General features: G+C 43.2%; 2 protein-coding genes across 5 annotated transcripts in view; one reads left to right on the top strand and one right to left on the bottom strand.

The window, feature by feature from the left end:
• The window catches only part of LOC147011657 (arf-GAP with Rho-GAP domain, ANK repeat and PH domain-containing protein 1-like), a 97,450-nt gene that overhangs the window by 58,925 nt on the left and 17,242 nt on the right, over window positions 1-21,283 (bottom strand). The gene's annotated exons all lie outside the window — the stretch shown is intronic.
• Window positions 1-21,283, top strand: part of VPS18 (VPS18 core subunit of CORVET and HOPS complexes) — a 42,976-nt gene that overhangs the window by 19,272 nt on the left and 2,421 nt on the right. For all 4 annotated transcript variants that reach the window (XM_085857535.1, XM_085857536.1, XM_085857537.1 and 1 more), the window contains 4 exons: window positions 10,498-10,589; window positions 10,901-12,321; window positions 13,468-13,586; window positions 13,744-14,089. In XM_085857535.1, the coding sequence (XP_085713661.1) occupies window positions 10,498-10,589; window positions 10,901-12,321; window positions 13,468-13,586; window positions 13,744-14,089 (1,978 nt within the window). The remainder of the gene's footprint in view (window positions 1-10,497; window positions 10,590-10,900; window positions 12,322-13,467; window positions 13,587-13,743; window positions 14,090-21,283) is intronic.

Below are 21,283 nucleotides of genomic sequence, written 5' to 3'. Positions count from 1 at the left end.
TCGTCACATTTCTAAGTCGTCACTTTTTTATCGGTCCCGATGGTGACGACTTACGCCTAGTCTACTGTGTATATATATATATATATATATATATATATATATATATATATATATATATATATATATATATATATATATATATATATGCTTCCTGAATGGGGAGCGTGCCCTCTGCAAAGCACCAATCGTATCTTGATTAGATCTTAATTAGGGTGGCCGAGCATTTACCGCTGGTGCGTACCGACTATGACAGGTTAATTAGTTTGGTAATTACCTCCCAGTCTGTCCAGGTTCAGACTGCTGGATCAGTGGAAGGAAAGGACAAGCCCGGACAGGTTGGAACGTCAACAAGGAATTTATTAATAAGGAAAATAAAAATAAAAAACCGAACAACTTTTTAGTTATTTGTGGAGAAAATATGGAAATTCAAATCAATCAAAATAATCTCAAGCAAATAAAGAATTAAACAGGCATTGATAGAAAAACAAAGAGCAGATGCTTTTCACTGTGCCTTACTTAACGATTAAACACGAGACAAGGGTACCCAGCAGATCATTCAGGGGGGAAGAGAAATCCGGTCTCGCTCACCAGGGTGGAAGTTGTCGTGCGTTAAATAAAACGTCCCAAAATGTGTGAGCGTGCCTTGGTCCATTGCCAGCGCCCTACCTTGCCGTGCACCCACTCGCAAACAGGCTAAAAACACCAATCGATGTCACGTCGTCATCCCCAGAAACCAGGGATGTCAAGAATCGGGTGCACCAAGAGCAGGTCTCGAGCAGAACCAGCATTAACCGTCCAAGCGTCACCACCGTCAGGAGCCAATGGACAGCTGCTAGGCACTGTGGGAAGCTGTAAGGCTGCAATGCCATACCAACTGTCGCAAACTCACAAAATTCTCACAGCTGTAAGATGCCGCAACCAGCTGTCACCAACCGTCACAAAAACGGTCCTCTCGTCCTTTTTTTTTGGCAGCCAGTCTGGGCGGAGCGTCAAGCAGACTAACCAAATCCACCTTGCCTATTGGCACATCGTTGCACGTGACAAAACCGCTAATCTCGCGATCATTCCTTCCTTTCCAGAGTGAGATGGAACCCCAAATTAGTACAGACCTGGTTTACGATGCTATGTTTGTGGTGCTGGACGAACAGCAGAAAGCAGTCATTTGCCAGAATTACTGAGCGAAATGTGAAGCGCTCATAAAATGTCAACAACAACCATTCACAGAGCTGCCAAACGGGGCGTCAAACGTTGATGGAAAAAGGTCGACGCCAACACCGATGGAAAATAGGTGGGTGAGGTAAATGATACAGCCGTATTTGACCGTCAGAATAACTGCTCAGGAAAAGCCTGCGGTGTGCTTAATCAAATGTCCTGTAAGTCCAAGGTGTAAATAAATTGTCCACCTCCAAGCCAATGTGTCCTGATGGAAGGGAGGTAGACGAGCCTCCGTTGGGCTAACGGCTATCTCACGTGATTGAATGTGTCTGTCGTAAAGAGAAAAAAGGAGCTTTCCATAAGAGAGGGAATCTCTTCTTTACCCTTCTCAACGCATCACATTTGGAATCTCACCAGACATGGGGATAAGTCTATGCTGGACATGCATTTTGGGAAATAACTGTCTGAGGACTGAAATGTTTGTATGCATTAGTCGGATCCGATTCTGAAATCCATAAAACATATACATACACACACACACACACACACACACACACACACACACACACACACACACACACACACACACACACACACACACACACACACACACACACACACACACACACTGAACCCCCTAACCTGATGAGGCAGCACGGCACAGATTGAGTTCCATCAAGTGTCATCTGCCACACAAACACATTGTCTCTGCCCTGCTGATAACCAGTTAGGAGGTTTACAGTCAGAAACAATAAAAGTAGCATACTGACCCAAGACATGACATGACGCTGACCTCATGCACGTAAATAGTACATAATTTATGTGCATGACGTTAGTCATGTCATATCGGGTCAGTGTGCTCCTTTCGTCGTGTGTGTGTGTGTGTGTGTGTGTGTGTGTGTGTGTGTGTGTGTGTGTGTGTGTGTGTGTGTGTGTGTGTGTGTGTGTGTGTGTACACACATACAGTATACATTTACTGATGCCCTTGACAAGAGCAAACTTCACAGTACTGTGCAGCCATGATCATGTGCTAATTTCAACATGCTTGGTGTTTTCATTTTTCCTTAATTTCACACCTTGGTGTTATTCAAGTCCTGTGCTCCAATCTTGATTGTCAGTGTGTGCATATTAAAGCAGAAAATATGGTGATGGGTCCGTGCTTCCCTACATTATAAAAACAAATTTGCTCAAAACGTATTTATCAGCATCCTTTTGTATGCAAGACTTCATTACAAAGGGAATTCAAGAGATCTAAACATTTAATGCAGAGGGGTGCATGAATGTGAATCTTTTTTTGTGAAACAGATTGTACGATTTATCTTTCATTGAACCCCCCTAGATAAACGAGAACTGTGACAGCTATGTGATTAGAGCAACGAAGCATTATACAATTTTTTTTGTTTAACATGGGCTGGATACTTGGTGCGGAATGGATAGGAGAATGGCAAAGAGAACGGGTCGGTTGATGGAGCAAGTTAGGAAAAGAGATAGTTGAGATTGGAAGATTGGGTGAGGTGCGATATTAGTAAGGTGGGGTGGTTGGAGGATGGAGAGAGTTGGCTGACGACAAGGGGAAGTGGAGAAGCATCGTGGTCAAGGTAGGGCAGAAGCTTGGTCCCATTGGACCTCACCCCTTATAAAGGGAAGAAATGATGACTAAGAAGAAGAAGAAGACCCTGGGTTTATTTTTTTGTACAATATCTCGACTTGTACACAGTGGGATCGTGGAGCCACATAGGAGCAAAATAAACAATGGAAAGAATGGACAGGAAGAGAGGAACGGAGGAAACCAAGTAACCTGCAAGTAAGTGGATTGCTTGAGGTATGGTTAATGGGGATACAAAAGAGGGAGAGTGAGGGTTTATGAATTCCCAGTCTGCAGCTGGCTTTTGAGGCTAGCTTTGATATATGGCATGTCCAAGAGAGGTCATAGCGGATGGTGAGGCCCAGACGTTTACAAGAGTGATCTTCCACTTTATCATGGAAATAGATAGGTGAATTTGTTTGATGATCCTTGAATGTGCAAAGTCTGAAATTTGCCATCATTGCAAGACTTGTTCAGGTTGTCAGACCAGCATCTAATTCAGAGCGGCAGAGAGTGAGGCAGCTGCTCTGTTTGTCAGTGGGATCGTGTTCTGTATAACATCATGTTAAGTCATCTGCAAAAAAAAAAAAAGATGAGAGCATTTTCCGCAATATCAGAGAGGGCGATTATGTAGATGACAAACGGGACAAATGCAACAAGGCAGTCTTGGTGACCATTCACCATCCATTGGGAGAGTGGAGGTGTTCCATTGCTGGCCAAGCTTTGACTGTGTTAGTGGAGGAATTCAGCCAGGTGTGAAGGTGGTCTTCTCTGCTGCAGGCAGCAAGTTTTTCAAGCAGAGCAAGGTAAAACTGTGGAATGAGATATGTCCAGGGAGATTGAGGCCCTCCAACCATTGCTGAGAGAAGAGCAGAAGCATGTCCAACGTTGAGTGACCAGGACAAACGAAACAGGTGGTCAAAAATCAGGTTTTAAAAGACGAAAAACTGTGTGGAAAGCAATAATGGATCCCATGACTGCTTGTAATTTGAAGTAAGCTTACTGGACTGTAATTGAGAGGACATGGATTTGCACCCTTCTTGTGAATGCATGTGATGTTAGTGGACTCCCAGGCAGAGATGGCAGGTTGCCAGAGGAGAACTGCAGAGAGAAAACGAGAGCAGCGGAGCATGATTTGAAGATGTGGATACTGATGCCATCTGGGCCTGTTGCCACTAAAGATTTGAGGCTGGATAAAGTTTCCACACTTAAGATTAGGAGCAGCTGTGAAGGAGCCATATGAAGTGGATCACTACCAACATCAAAATGTATCCATGATTGTGCCCTTTGTGCATTCCACAACACAATGTAAAATTCATAGATATTTCCCAGGTTTTACACAAGAAGCTATTGGAGACAATGTCATATGTCGTTTGCCCTTGAGGAACAGTGGCTTGCCTGATTATTATTATTTTTTCCTTAATTTAATGCTCAAGATTCTTTGAGTTTCACTTGGAAGTTACAAGGCATCTAGCAAGGTAGCAGCCTAAAGGTATTCACACTTGAACTGCTTTTCACCACAAACAGGAACTCGCTGTTGTCTCCAGCTATAAAACAAGAGAGCTGTCACAGCTATGCTATTAGGGCATTGAAGCATTATACGAATCTGTCACTCATGTGTGCAGCACATGCGTCACTCGCTTGGATATGTACCAGGATAGTTTGTGACCTGAACTTTTTGTTCTCGAAAGTTAAAAAGAACAGTGAAGTTGATGAAACTTTAAGTCACAAAACCCAAACGTCTTTAATCAATCGATGTTCAACCAGCAGGCAGGTGTAGTCTTAATTTCTATTTAAAAGATACAGCACAAGTAATACATGGAGTGTACCACCATGCCACTGTATACAGCAAAGCAACTGTGACTGGCTTTCTTCTCCCCGTTCTGACTCTGCTGTGCATTTTATATTGTTATGGTCTGCCGATCATGCCAGTTGCCTGGTCCAATCCTGTGAGTCATCTCAATACGACCAAAGTGGTCAACCAATTTTAAGACTCCCCCACCTCCCCAGCCGGATCACGAATCCAACAGTCACGATACCGTACTGATTGGGGAATCAAATTGGTTGAGCGCTATGCTAATTATGTACCACACGCCTCGTCCTAATTAGGTCGAGCAAGCTGGAGGCATGTGGTACTGTCTTTATATGCAGCTTTAACTGCTGCTGCCATTTTCCCCTCTACGGACTTTTCTGGATTACCAATGGAGGAACTACAATAACCTGAATTCACTCTGAGACCAGGTATATTTAATAAAGCAAATTATGGTCATGGGGAAAGGGAACCAAAGGAAGCAATACCAACTAGAAGGGCACTCGATAGAGCGCCTACCTCCGCCGTACAATTCCTGATCCAATGGAACATATCAGGCCCTATAAATTTATTGTTTTTAGCCCCATCTCTCAATGGTGAAGAATCACTTTTAAAATTAAATAAATCTCATATCCAGATCCAGATTCGGATTTTCACCAAAATTGAATCATTTCGTCCTTTTAACATACCCAAACTGCCCATGAAGTTTCGTACGAATCTGTCTACAACTTTTTGGGATATCGTGCTATATATCAGTTTAGCCCTGTCTCTTAATGCTGAAGAATCGCTTTAAAAATTATAGCAGCCAGATCCGGATCTGGATCTTCACCAAAATCTAACCAGTTCATCCTTGTCACACACCCAACCTGTCCACCCAATTTCATCCAAATCCGTCCACAACTTTTTGAGATATCCTGCACACAAACAGACAGACAGAGAGACAAGCCGGTAGGTGGACATGGGTAGTCGACTATCCAATAGAACCTGATGCGAAGGTCCCGTTCGATGGGGAATGACCTGAGGATTAAGCACAATAAAATTCATGATTCTAGCTTCAAGGGTTAATGCTGCAAATTGTTTTTTCATTAAAATACCCCCACATTTAGAGGTTTTTCGGCCGTTGCTAGGCAACGGAGGGGTCCATAGCAACGGTTCTTTTTCACACATAACTAGGACATACCATGAACCTACCATAGCAGTTTCATGTATATCTGACTCATAGTCTCTGAGATATAACGAACTTCGTTTTTTTATTGTTTTCGACCAGGGTTCATTCAAAGTCTATCTTCTCCAACAGTTTTCATAGGATCCGGCTGGAAATTTTTGACAATATGGCTGAATGTACTGCCCACAGTCGCTCATGGCTCAATTTTTGATTTTCCAAAAAATAATTTTTTTATGATTTTTCAAAAATTTCAAAGTCCCGTTGCTTGGCAACGGTGCTGTCCATAGCAATGGTTCTCATTTGCACACAACTAGGTCATGGTATGAACCTCCCAACCAAGTTTCATCAAAATCGCCATTGTATTAACGGAGCACTAGGCCGAACAGAGGGACAGACAGACAGACAGACAGACAGACAGACAAACATATCGACGGAAAAACTGATAAGCGTAGAACAAATTTCAAAAAAAAATTTTTTTTTAATTTTTTTTTTCGACTGGATCGACTACCCAACATATCGACGGAAATACTGATAATAAGGGTAGGAAAAAAAAATCTCAGAAATTTTTTTTCCGGATTTTTTTTTTTGACTCGATCGACTACCCAAAAAGGGTGAAAACATAACCTCCTTCCACCTTCGGTGGTGTAGATAAATATGAGTATAACAACAAAGACCTCTTACCCACTACCACACATACGTGCCCACAAAACGATGAACGATCGGAAGGTTCTTTAATTTATCTAACTTAAAAGCTTTCAGATTCAAACCACAGGACATAGATCAGAGAGTTGACAGGACAGAAATACCCTTGCTGTGTCCAGCAGGAACAGATGCATGGTGTGAAAGAAGCCACTCATGTCCTTCAGCAGAACGGCCTGCTTTGCATGCAGCCTGGTGTGAGGGAGGAGAGGGGAGGCGTGTCTGGCATCTGGCTGGGTGGGGGTGTTGCGTTGCATGGAAACTTGAGCAGATTTACACACCCTCCACGGGTTGATCCCTCGACAAAATACTCATAATGACTATAACCAGACATGGTGAGAAATTGGTCATTAGCACGAGATTGTTCTTTATCCAGAACTAACCAGAACTTTCACAAACTCTCGTGATCTTTCCACGTGGCCTAAAATTGAGCTGAAATGTTATAACGAACGAATATTTTTTACTCTACTCCACTTTTCGAATGAACAGCTTACCTCAACAAACATTACACAGTCCTACATAATGAACAATTTGTTCCACATCGAAGTATACAAGCGTTGACGTCACACTGAACCAATACTGTGCTGAACAGTTACTAGTAAATCAGTTGGGACACCTTATCTATTTCTCAAAGATACGGTCATCAGGAGGAACCTGGATAAGATTCGGGTTTCAGCCGGTACTCCTTTACCCTCAATCCCGTCCAGACACAGCCAAGTGAACCTTGTATATCAGTGTTCACGTTTGCTGTGTGAGAGTGAGGATTATTGTGTTAGTCATGCCCTGAGACAACCGATGTCATCCACGTATTGCCTGTCTTGCTCCATTGAACTGTTGTGCATGCGTGCATGCGTGCATGCGTTGATTTTCTTTTTCCAACACATTCAATAGATTGCACATAAATGATATGGTTAAGGTTCCAAAACACTTTTGCCGTAAGCTTTCTGGGTAATTTTAGTAGTAGCGACCAAGATAGCGGTCCAGCTATTGGAGGTAACGGTGTGAAATGATGGACTCAGGTCTCATCACATGTCACAATCTAATTCAATAAACCATCTCCCTCCCTCTGGTTGCAATGTAGGAGCTCTGATGTGTTGACCACACGAGTTGCCTTTTGATAAAACATGAGCTTCCTTGGTACCCACCTTGCATGAATTTTGTTTATACTTACATCACTGAAATGTAGTTCTGCAATTGCACATAGAGTACGAATATATTGGCAGTTCAACAAATAGTATTCAACATATTTCATGTTTCTTTAAATGACAGTATGAGTCCATATGATGGTTGCATGTGAGTCCATATGATTACTTACAAATTCATGGCCATTTTGAACTTGCTGCACAATATAAGGACAGCTATGTGAAAGACATGCATCGCTAAAGGCCCGGTCACACCTTGACGTTTTAGCCAGCGATGGCAACGTGTTAAAATTTATGTAAAACGCTGGCTTACGTTGAACTTTTGATGTTTTTTTTTAAAGATTCGGACGTATTCATAGCGACTTGGTCTTATGTGTAACGCATTGGTAACTACACAGAACGTTTCGTTGTGTTATAGATAACTTATACCAACGAATGCTGAACCTGTTGTCGGCCTACACAACCGATGCCCAACGATAGTCTAACTCAGGCATAGCGCGTTGCACGCATCGCCGACGATGTCGTGACGTAGCCTATTAAAAGGCTGACTCACAACGATTCGAATCATAACTGCCGTAGAAATGGAAGGGTCAAAATCGCGGTCACACCTTGGCGATCTTGCCAGCGTATGCCGACGTAACAAAAAGTTTGTCTAAAACGTTGGGGCACGTCGAATACGGTATGGGTAAGTTTGGTATACGTGAGTACAACGCTAAATACGCTATCATAAGTCGTAGTAAGTAGAGTACGTCGTAAAATTTTGAACATGTTCAAAATTTTACGACGTACTCGGTGTATGACACACGTTCCGCATGCGATGGGGATAAGTTTTACACACGATATGTGGACGCTTACACACGTCCACAAAGGCTACTTATAAGCGACTCATAAGTCGAAACACGTCGCGGTAATGTCTTTTTTACGCGAAACTTATTTCTAACTTATGTTTGACGTGCTTTGAACCAATTCTTTACGTAGTCCCAACACACATCGACGTATGTAGACGTATTCCAATGACGTCTTCCGGTCGACAAAAAAAAAAAAAAATGAATGTGTTTCTCGCTTACAACTGCCATATAAAGACGTGTTCCCAGCGGTTTTGGGAATTGGTATATAAAAATGGTGTTCATAAAAGGGGAACCCAACAGTGTTTTCGAGTTCCTTTTTGAGTTGATGTCCATGTCAGCAGTAACAGTATCAGTATCAGTATCAGTGTTAGTATGAGTATTAGTAGTAGTTTGTTCATGTTGGCAGTAGTAGGTGGGTGTGAGGGGGAGGGTGTGGGTTATGATGGATCGTCCTTGCGTCCGCGTGTCCACGGGTAGGTTCATAGGCTGCCACTCAACGATTTAAATGGCTGCATCTCCACTATTGAAAGTAGACGCTTGCGCTCAACAATTGGATTTTTTTTTACACTCAACGACTTTGAAATGGTACCACTCAGCTAGTTTCATTGTTTACAATGAACGATTTAAATTGCTGTCACTCGCCTTTGTTTTTTTTTTGTTTTGTTTTTTTGACGCTGGGGTTTGGAAATTTGAAGCGTTTCTTCTGAACGTGTTAAAACGCTCAAACTCGACTATTTTAAATAGACGCTGCCGATAGACAATTGGAATCATAGCCAAGCTCGACATCGAAGTGTGAACATCCTCGTCATGCCGAAGAAAAGTTTGAAGAATGCTGCAAATAAGTGTCCTGGCCGTGGCCGTGGACGCTGACGCAAGGACGATCCATTATACCGACGTCTTTCAGCCTATGAGTAACTTAAAAGTAACGTCTGTCGACGTGTGGCAACGATCGCGTAACGTGCCAACAACACATTAATCATAGGTTAGAAATAAGTTTCGGGTACGCTAAACATTACCTCGGCGTGTCTCAACTTATGATTAACTTACAAGTAGCATGTGTTGACGTCTGTCAACGATCGCAGACCGTGCCTACAACTTGTGGCCAGCGTAGCGGAACGTGTGAGTCATACGCCGGCATACGTCGTGAAATTTCAAGCATGAAAAAATTTGAGGACAACCGAAAAGTACAACGTTTAAAGCCAACGTACAACGACTTATGGCAACGTACTACGACGTATGCCAGCGTGCTCTTAATGTTATCAAAACTTACCCATAACGTATTCAACGTTTGCCAGCGTTTTAGAAAAAAAATTCAAAAATCGGCATACGTTGGCTAAAACGTCAAGGTGTGACCGGGCCTTAAATTGTGCAGACTAATTTCCCTTGTTAATTTCCATTACTTTGATGTTCATTACAAGGAAGTTGATGATGCACCTCTGTTCCACAACACGTGACCAAGTTGGTTGCCATCTTGGTTTTAGTTGATTTGATTTTGATGTACCATACACTTTACAGGGCGTTGGTGCTGCCAAAGCACTTTCTTAACCAAAGTTGGACTAGGTGATTTGCTGAGCTGTTTGGGTTAGGGTTAGGGTGATGAGACTTTTCAGTGGTGAACGTGATTTAAGTGATGATATATCCTTTTAAGTGCGGAGCGTGAAGCAAGGAAGCAACACGACCTTTAAAAAAAAATGTTTGGTATGACTCAGCCAGAGTTTGAACCACCGATCTCCCAGACTCGGAGCGAATGCTCTAATCATTATGCCACTGAGTCTGGTCTCGGTTTTATTCAGAATATATGAACCAATGTTGATGTCACTTCGTGTATAATTTGCTCAGGTAGACTATATCGATGTACAAAATCTTGTCATCATCATTGGTCTTCATATAAGCCATGTTCCATTATTTTGGGGATTTATGGGTTGAGCATGTAAAAGCTGGCTGCAATTGTTATAAAGTGGAAATGGTGGAGGTGGTGGTGAAGGTAGTAATGGTGGAGGAGGAGAAGGAGGAAAGAAGAATAAGAAAAACAAGGAACTGATCATATGCCATGATAGGAATATCATTCTTACCAGAATGTTTTCTTCACATAGGATTGATCTTGACAACACTGAACGCATGGATGAGATAGAGATTACACGCAATCAAGATGAACGAATCCATAAACTTTTCCTGGACCCCACAGGTATTGCCTTCGTTCTTCTCATAATTGTATTCTGGAAACGCAAGTGCTGAGTGTATCAAGAAAGAATGCAGCAGGATCCTCACCCAAATGAAGCGGAGTGCATTTGTGTTGCTGAAGTTTTGCGAGTATTAATTTCATTTTGAAACTTAATTTATTAAATTTGATTTTCTTTTATGTGTTATTTCTTTGCTCCACTTAAATGTTATGCTTTGGTAAGTCGTCTTCTTTGACTAGTCTTTTACCCAGTCACACAAGAATGGAAAACAATTTTTTTTTAATTTAGTGTTACATTTGTTTGTTTCTTTTTGCAGGTAGCCACCTGCTGATTACGCTCGTTTCCCTGGAGACGTTGTATGTGAGTCGTTGTTCCCGCAAAATCCGCCCATTGCCAAAGTGGCGCAGTCACTTGGTGGACAGTGTTGCATGGAATAAATTTGCTGGCACAGAAGCTTCCACAGGTTCTGTGCTAGTAGGTACACACAGGGGCATGATCTTTGAGGCAGAGCTCAACTCCACAGAACAGGGCCTGTTTGGTGGTAGCCCAGATGTGACCTTTCGCCGTGTCTACGAGCTTGAAGAGGACGGTGAGCCAGCGCCAGTTTGTTGCCTTGAAATGGAGCGTATCTTTGAAGGCAGGTACCTAGTTATGGCCACCACTAGGAAACGCTTGTATCAGTTTGTGGCAACTGGATCAGAGGGTGACACAACAGCTCTTCAAGGTCTCTTCAGCCGGTACTTGAACGAACCTCCCAGTTTCTTAGAATTCCCAGCACATTTCGGCTACTCTGATCTTGCATTGTACACCCCCAAGTTGCGCTCATCACCTCGTGCTTTCGCCTGGATGACTGGTTCTGGGGTTTACTATGGATCTCTGGATTGTGGTCGACAAGGCTCACTGTTAACAGACACACAGCAATGGACCTATCCCACAGACTTGAGTGCGGATCATAAGCATCCATTGTCAATCACACTCACGCAATTCCACTTTCTACTGCTTTTCCCAGATCACCTATCAGCTGTTTGCACCCTCAATGGGCAGAGGATTTTCCAGGATTCCTACCCTTCCAAATTTGGTCATTTGCTCAAGATGGTAAAGGACCCCATTAAGGGCACTGTGTGGACATACACTGACAATGCTGTCTTTCGTTACTACATCTCACAAGAGTCTCGGGATGTGTGGCAAATGTACTTGAGTTTGGGTCGTTTTGACCTGGCAAAAGAATATTGTAAGGACAGGCCAGAATGCCTGGACAAGGTACAAACAAAACAGGCAGAGCATTACTTTGATGTTGGGAAGTATGCAGAAAGTGCCATGTACTATGCACTTACACATGCACCTTTCGAAGAAGTTGCACTGAAATTTGTCAAAGCCAAGCAGGATGATGCACTCAAGATATTCCTTTGCAAAAAGCTGGGCAATCTGAAGTCTGAGGAGAAGACTCAAATTGCCATGCTTGTGGCCTGGATTGTTGAACTGTATCTGAATAGACTTGGGGAGCTGAGAGATGCAGGCGAATCAAAGATATCTTTGTTCAAAGCGACCAGGGAAGAGTTCCATAAGTTCCTTGCTCAAAATAGGGTTAAGGAGTGTCTGCTGGCAATGCGGACTCGTGCCATGATCTACAACCTCATCGCAAGTCATGGTGATGTGCAAGACCTGCTCTTCTTTGCTACACTGATACAGGACTATGAGAGGGTCGTCGCACACCATTTGCAGCAAGAGGACTACTTGGTAAGTCATTCTCCAACAGACTGAAAATATTTCTTGTAATTGTTTAAAGGTTTGGGGGGGGGGTTCCATAATGCTACGTTCTTTTAAAAAAAATGTTTTTTTTTTTCGTGTACAAAGTCAAGGCTTGTGGAAGAGCGAGAACACAGAATGGATCAGAATGCAACGTAACAAAACAAAGATGAGTAGGAGAAGGGGGAAATGCCAACAGGAGAACTGAGGAAGAAAATAAGTGGAAACAGACAAACAAGGGATGCGGGTAACGAGAGGGATAGGGGAGAACGCAAGGGGTGGGCAAGGTGGAACAGAAGCAAAATTTTGGGAGGGGGTGGGGGGTAGTTTAACGTGTGTGGAAAATATAATGGTTTTGGATTGGGGATGATTTTGAGATGATGGTACAGAGTCCAGGAGCAGCTGTGTACAATTGGGAAGGGTGGGTCGAGATATAGAGAGAGAGAGAGAGAGAGAGAGACAGAGACACAGAGAGAGACACAGAGAGAACACGCCAAAAGTTAGGGATACAAGATTTGGAAGTAAACATAGAATTGAGGCATTCTCACGAGTGCAGTCGGCTGTGGTGCCATTTGAAGTGAGGGAAGCGGTGGAGGTGGAGCATTGCATACACCAGAGGCAGACTTGACAAGGTGCCAGCAGGCTTTAGAAGAGCAAGACAAGTTTGAGAGTTCATTCCTTAGGTTGGACAGATGCTGTTTTCTGGCTGTCCTGAGAGTACACACACCACTTGTTGGCTTTGTGGAATGATCAAGAATTGCCTTTCAGGAGGATAATGCAAGTTGTTTTAAGGCAACAGCCTCACAATTATATTTATGTTTCAACATTTTAATAAGAAACCAATTTGGCTGTGGCTTGAACTTTCCCATTGAAGAAAAATTATCTGCCTAAAAATGTTATACGTATTGCACGATGTTTCAAAAAGTTGTCGACAGATTATGACAAAACTTGGTGGATAAATTGGGTAGGTGACAAGAACAAGCCGATTAGATTTTGGTTAAGGTCAGGATGCAGATTCTGCCTATTAGTAGGATACAAAACGTAAATTGGTTGGCCTGGCAGAGGTATGTGCTCTACCGAGTGCCTTTCCAGTTACATTTGTCACATCTTTCCCAGCTAATTGCCTTTGTATCTTAGGGTGCCCTGGAGGTCATGGCAAAACATGGAAACGACAAGCTCTTCTACAAGTTTTCTCCTTCATTGGTGCAACACATTCCCCGTGAGGTTGTCAGGGCTTGGATTGAAATGGCACGCAAGTAATTCTCAGATGGATAGTTATTCCACTGGTACTTAAAAAAACAAAATGTTGCATTTCCCAGTTGATGTCATCAGTAAATGCATAGTTTGGGATTGTTCTGTTTGTATATTCCTTACAGCATCCTTCTTTGCAAACCTTTCCCCCCATATCCTCAGCGGTAAGCTGGAACCAAAGAGGTTGGTTCCAGCGCTTGTTGGAGTATCTCACGGTGTGTTAGCTGGTGACTTGGCCCATCACGCCCTTCGTTTCCTTGAGTTCTGTGTGGAGGAACTGCACGTGCCTGATGGAGCTGTGCATGATGCACTGCTAGCCCTGTATGCACAGCATGAACCCACCCAAGTGCTTCCCTACCTTGAGAGGCAAGGCAGCACAATCGAGCAGGTTCATTATGATCCAGGTGCTGCACTGCGACTGTGTGTGGAGAACGGACTTTCTCGGGCTGCCGTACACCTCTACAGCATCCTGGGGCAGTATGAGGAAGCAGTAGACCTTGCATTGCAGGTGCTTGTGCCTTTAATCACAGTCTCCTTTATTAGGTCATCTCTTCCGAGATGACCTAATAAAGCTGGACCAAATGTCCGTCCGTACGTCTGTCCGCCAACAATTTTTCTTTCCGATCTTAATGAAACTTAGTATGTGGGTAGAGGTCTGAGTGTTGCACAACGATATAACTTTTGTCCGGGTTAAAGGTCAGGGTCAAGGTCATGAGGTCACGTAAGTTATAAAAATCGCCATTTTCAAAACCTATCTAGTCTGCCATTCTACAAGATATTCGGCAACTGTTTATTAGTTATGATAGTAAAAAATATTATCTTGTATCTAACCTGACAGATTTTTCAATTTCCTTCCCGTTTGATCATCACGTGATCTGGAAGATGGCCAAAAACGCCGATGCCATTCGCAAAGAAGGAAGGAGAAATGAAATATAAATATAAAACACATTTTTAGCCTTTTATATTTATACATTTTCCGCCGAAGGTGCAAAAGTTTCAAAACCCGAAATGTAAACGTCGTCATTTATTTTCAAAATATAATTTCGTGCGCGCGTGCCAAAATGCCGAGTCACCTTTAACCGAGCTGCGCAGTAGAACTGCGCAGTAGTCTTCGGTCATAACTGAACATTGAGAACTTGTGGTATTATAGAGATGACCGTCACCCCCACACGGGGGTAATTTTTCTATTGTACCATAACAATTGGAAGCCATATATTATGCAAGTATAAATGGTGAAATTATTGACCTCCCCCCACCCTTTCGATCCCATACATGTTCTTCCCCTTCCATAACTCCTATATATCCTCCCAACTTTCTTTTCCTTCTTCCACAATCTCCTTCCCTTCGATCACTTTTCTGGCCTTCCTCAACCCCTTCCTCTTGTCTTGCTGCTCTCATACACATTTTCTGCAACAGTATTGCAACAGATGCACAAGTATTCACAAGTATTTTATACTGTGCAGACAACAACATGTGCCTTACACAAGTTCCAGTGTACTGTCATGGGCACTTTGTCATGCCTCTCCCCGTATTCACTCTTGGCAAGCTTGCTGTACTCACAAGTGTCTCACTACCTTCTCTCTCTGCGTACACATTCCACAAAGGAATGCAGACAGTCAATGAGGCAAAATAGACAGACATGCTGGGCAATAAATAGGGACAGGCATATACAGCTAGTTGTGGCAGGTGGATAAGGGATATGCACACAAAAAAGACAGCTGACAAACGAATTGGAAATATAGGTGAACAAATGGGAAATGTCAGCGAGGAATAGAAAATGTCACTGATCGGTATAGGAGAACATGAGATGGCAATGACTCGCCATTTTACAAGACTGGGGAGGAGAGAAATGATGGATATACTCGGTGGTAATACTCACAGAGCTATACGATTGTTCCCCTCTCTTATAATAATGCCAACCATCAAACCTGTGCAGTGTGCAGTTAAAAGAAAGTACGTTAAGAAAGTGGCTTTTTCCATTCTTATGATTTTTCTCTTCTTTCACGTCATCAGTGCACTTGAATTGAAATTTCAACCTATGTCACTTCATAGTCACTGGATGCCCTTGAGAATCATCTCTCCATTGGAACAAAATTGCATACATCTCTGTAATTGGTGGGAACACATCTGGTGACTGGGTTTACATTAATTACAAGTTTGCACACATGACTCCTGTCTGTCTGCCTGTGAACAGGATATCTCAAAAAGTGATGGACAGATTCGGACAAAACTTGGTGGACAAGTTGGGTGTGTGACAAGGTCGAATTGATTAGATTTTGCTGAAGATCTGGACCTGGATCCAATTATTTTTAAAGTCATTCTTCACCATTGAGAGGGCCAAAAACGATATAGTAGAGCAGGGGTCGGGAACGTTTTTGACTCAGAGAGCCATTAAAGCAAAATATTTGGAAATCTATTTCAGTGAGAGCCATATAATATATTTTAAGACTGAATTCAACTAAATGTGAGTATAATAAGCCTCTGAATTTATTCTTTTAAATAATGTTGTTATAATACTCACCATTAATGGGACTTCTGGTGCTGCATGGATTTGCTGATGGCTTTGTAGTCTGGTTGGTACTTGGTGAGGTTAAGCTTCATGCAAGCGTTGAGGCTTTCATCCGTTAGACGTGATCGTAGGTTGGACTTGATGTTTTTAAGATGTGAGAATGACTGCTCACATGCATACGTAGATCCAAACAAGGTCAATACAGCAATACTCACACGCTGCAGTGTGAGGTATGTGACAGGAAGCGCGTTCCAAGTTTTGATAATCAGCTCGTCTTCGGGTTGAAGTTTTTTTCATTTCTGTCCACATGTGCTTGCTCGCCAACTCTGCTTTCTGTCGTGCGATTCTTTCCAAATCATCATTCAGTGACTTGAACTTATTCACCCACATGTCTGAGGCCTTCAGGTCAGCCACTTCTGCTTCAAAATCTCTGACGGAGACACCAGGAATGTAACTCAGGTCGGCTGTGTTCAGTGAACACTCGTTTGGATGGGTGATGAACTTAAAAAGACGAGTGTGCTCACGAAATTCTCCAAAGCGTGCTTTGAATGACTGTAGGAGACTGGATGTGAAGCCAGCTAACTGGTGGAGATCAAAGTTTTGAGTGGGCTCACTTGCTGTGCATGCATCTTTAAATTGTCTCAGTTTTTCAAAATGTAGTAAACGACCTGTTTCAAGATCCATGATAAAGAGCTCCAGCTTATTTTCAAAAGCAAACACGGCTTGTTGAAGGGATAACACTGTATTTCCAATGCCTTGCATTTTCACGTTGAGCTCGTTCAGATGTTCAGTCATATCCACGAGATAGTAAAACTTGAGGAGCCACTCAGTTTCGGCTAGCTCAGGATGCTCAATCCCTTTCATTTCAAGGAAAGTCCGGATTTCGTTCAGGCAAGCCGCAAAACGGCTAAGCACCTTCCCTCTTGACAACCAACGCACATTGCTGTGCAAAAGCAGACCGTGATAGTTATTTCCAACTTCATCCAGCAGTGTTTTAAACTGGCGAGCATTTAAGGCTCGGGCAACAATAAAGTTGATCACACGAATGACCAGCGACATCACTTCGCCAAGCTGCCCATCACACATCTGAGCACAAAGTGCCTCCTGGTGTAGAATGCAATGGAAACTTAGGATGGGTCTATTTTCATGTTCACGGAGAAGCGCCACAAATCCTTTGTTTTTCCCCACCATACACGGAGCACCATCAGTACACACCGAGATAAGTTTATCCATTCGTAGATTTTTTCTTGAGTGAACTCCATGAAAGACTTGAATAAATACTCACCTCTTGTGGACCCTTCTATTGGCAGAACAGCAAGACTTTCTTCGTGCAGTGTATCACCAGCAGCATATCTTGCAATCACACTGAACTGCGACAAATGGCTTACGTCTGTTGACTCATCCAAAGCCAGGGAAAAGAACGGCGCTGTATTTATGTCCTTCACTTGCGTTTCCTCCACTTGGTTTGCCATCATGATGGTACGATCATGAACAGTTCTTGCCGACAGAGGCATGTCTTGTATCCGTTTGATTATCTTGTCTTTGTTCGGAAGATCATCAAAAAGTTCATTGGCGACATCCAGCATGAACGTTTTTGCATACTCGCCATCTGTGAATGGTTTTCCGTTCCTCACTATTGCTAAAGATCCAGCAAAGCTGGCGGAATTATAGTCACCTTGCCGGGTCCATACGCGGAGTTGCTGCTGGCTGGCTTGCACCCTGCTCAGTAGCTCTTGGCACGCTTTCTTTCTGCTGTCTCCCACAGGGTATTTTGATGCAAAGGTAGCATGGCGCGTGTCGAAGTGCCGCTTTATATTCGACCGTTTCATCGATGCAATTTTGTCATTGCAAATTAGACACACCACAGAACCTGCTCTCTCCACAAAGGCGAATTCTTCGGCCCATTCGTCCTGAAATGTACGATACTCCTCATCTTTTTTCTTTTCGCCATCTTCTTCGTCGAAGGGTTAGCTTTGAGCAAATGAGAGAGAGGGAGATGTTGACCCAAGTGAGTCTGGCTGGCCTGCGCACGGGCTGACATACTCGAGAGGTGCGGCGCGGCCGGCCGACTCTGGGATGCTGTCGCCTCAGCGGTGGCGCGTGATTGGTCGAGATGAATTCCGTGACGCGTCTCGGCGGCGGCACGTCATTGGAGGAACCGAAATCACGAGTCTCCTCAGCGGTGGCGCGTGATTGGTCGAGATGAATTCCGTGACGCGTCTCGGCGGCGGCACGTCATTGGAGGAACCGAAATCGCTACTCGCGTCGGCCGCATGACTGGACGAAACAAAAACCGCTTCAGACAATTCGGAGGTGTTTTTTCTTCTCTCCTTCTGCCAAGTTCAGCCCTGCACGTGAATGAGTCACGACACCATTCAAACTATAGGTAAAGCTTCTGCGAGAAATATTGGGCTTTCCAAGTTTCAAACTCCAATTTTATCTGCGAGCCAGATGCAATCATCAAGAGCCATACCTGGCTCGCGAGCCACATGTTCCCGACCCCTGTAGTAGAGTAAACCCTCAAATATCGCGGGTTCTAATATTGCGGGGTTCGACCGATTGTGTCACCTATTGTGTTCCGATTTAGTTATTGCGGTATTTAATTTGGACCAATCGCAGTTTTTGAGCTAACACGAGTCATTGTTTGCATCAGCGTGTACGATTATATCTCATTATGAGCCTTTTCTTGTTTATCGCACACCATTAATTGTAGTAATCAGACCAACACAGGCAACAAAGCCAAGTTTTTTATAATGAACAGTCATCGAACAGGAAATGACATACGGAGATCCTGTTATACAAGATCTAGTAGACACACAGCAGTTAATAATAGCACCCACACATAAAACGATGGCCAAAATTAATCATACCAAAAAGGCAGAGAAAGGTTATGGCTTTGTGTGAAAAAAAAATTGAGCTGTTAGATAGGTTGGCAAGACGTGAAAGTGCGGCCGCCATTACGGGATCGGTGAATCAACTGCGTAAACGTGAGTCAAATATCCATCCAAGGGTTCTCGCCAGCAAAGCACAAAAGGCTCATTCCAGTCCCGTGATCCTCATGTTGAAAGGATGGAAAAAGCGTTCAATGTTTGGATCGAGGACCAAACAGAAAAAATACCTTTGAGTGAACCGGTGTACAGGAGAAACCATTACAGGTTTTCCAACGTTTTCACGAGGCACCCAGGACCGAAGTCTCCAGTTCAACCATGGCTCTTGGAATGAATCGAGGTGAAGGGATTTATGTCGGAGCTGGTTTTTATCGCCAAAGAGACGGGATTATTTTGGAAGAGGATGCCATCTCGTACCTCCCTCTCCAAGCAGGGAAGATCTTCTCCAAATCAGTGTGGCTAAGGATCATTTTACCATTCTTCTATGAGGCAATGCAGCAGGCGACTTTGTCGTGCAGCGGATGATCGAACAGCCATCGCTAGTTCTACATCCACATCTTTCTAACCTCCACCCTCCCCCACTCTCACAGCATCATCATCATCTCCGAGGTAAGTCTTATGTTTTATATTTATGGCAGAGTACAGTATGAACGAGTATTTAGTATGTTTACCCCCACCCACTTCACTGTTTTGGAATAAGTTTAAAAGGTAAAAGTCTTGCGTTTTTGTTCAGTTCACACCAAATTCATGTTATTTACATGTTTATTTAAATATATTATATATATAGTCGTGGGTCTGGCGGTTAGATTAAATCCCCCGACCCAATTGTGGTGGACTGGCGTTTAACACCGACCAGGGCCGGATACCCGAGCGGTTTTCCTTCGGAGGCGGAGCAACGGAAGCACAGCTCAAGGGGTTTATATTTGAACCCCATGACAAATACACGGACACAGCAACTTAAAAAAACGGGGATTTAATGAAAATATAAATATTTACAAGGGTATGTCAGAATGTATTTATAATACGTGAAGTAATTAAGGTCTAAAGTCGAGGCGCCTCTACACACGGACTGATGCAAACAAGGGGAAAACAAAAGAAAAGCAAATCCTCCCTTTATTCTGGCATTTGGCTTTGCCCAGAGGTGGTCTTTACTGAACTTTGGGATCGAGGCGCTTCCTCTGGTGTTCCTAAAATGGCGCCGAGCTGCTCTTTGGGCGGGAAACGTGCATGAGGTAATTTGTGAAGCGGTATTCAATACCAGGGCTCACCAACTGCCATGTGGCTTCCTCACCAATCGCGCTTGCCATCGCTGTTCTCTGCAGAATGGCGCCGCTCCCTTCAGTGACATACACAAAGCTTCGAAGTAGGTCTCTCATGATCAGCCAAGAGTCAATGGCCAGCGTCTTGCTCCACCATGTGAGCGAATTCGCCTCAGCACGAATATGAGAATCACGCAGTCTTCTTAATGCATCAAAGGAAAGCCGGTCATAATGCCCTGATCTTTCACGCCATCTTCTAGCTCCGTCGTCTTTCGACCGCGTGCGTCCCTTACACCCCGAACTCAAACCAACCAAAACAAAAAAACCTCTTCCTTCTCACGTCATGCCTCTCAGTCATCCACTTCCAGGAATGGGATGCTGGCATGAAAACCATGAAGGCGGGGCTTCTCGTCTGCTTGGACATGCAGCTGTCTTCTTCTTGTTATAATAAATAATAAAGTTATAAATATAAAAGTTATAAATAAATCTTTATAATACTAAAGTAATTGCCCCCCTCCCCCGAGGGGGGGGGGGCAATTACATACTGCGAAAAATTGGTCTTGATCCCTATCTCGTTAACACAGCACCACCCCTCATGTGGTGACAAGTAGCACTTAAGCTCACAGTTTCCCTACTTCATTTACATCAAGATTTCTTCTACATGGACCAAGGAACTCTATGCAATCCTAACTTTCCTATGAAATTCCTCCATCTACCCCCATAACCGTAACATATATATGTGTATATATATATATATATATATATATATATATATATATATATATATATATATATATATATATATATATATATATATATATATATATGTTTACTTCAATTGCGATGTGTTTATTTCTGGCTGCCATCCACTTTCCTTGATATTTTCTCGAAGCCCAGGAACCGAACCCCCCTTTTCCCATTGGCCCTTGGTCTCCGCGATTGTGGTTTTTACTATCACGGAATTTTCCAGGAACTTACCCGCCATGATATTCGATGGTTTACTGTATAGCATGATATCTCAAAAAAATTGTGGACAAGTTATGACC

The sequence above is a fragment of the Eptatretus burgeri genome, chromosome 15 (genome assembly GCF_056783735.1).
Source record: "Eptatretus burgeri isolate ZD-2024b chromosome 15, Ebu_testis_v1, whole genome shotgun sequence".
Lineage (NCBI taxonomy): Eukaryota > Metazoa > Chordata > Myxini > Myxiniformes > Myxinidae > Eptatretus > Eptatretus burgeri.
Note: the sequence above shows the minus strand (reverse complement) of the source record. Positions and strands in the feature narration are given on the sequence as shown.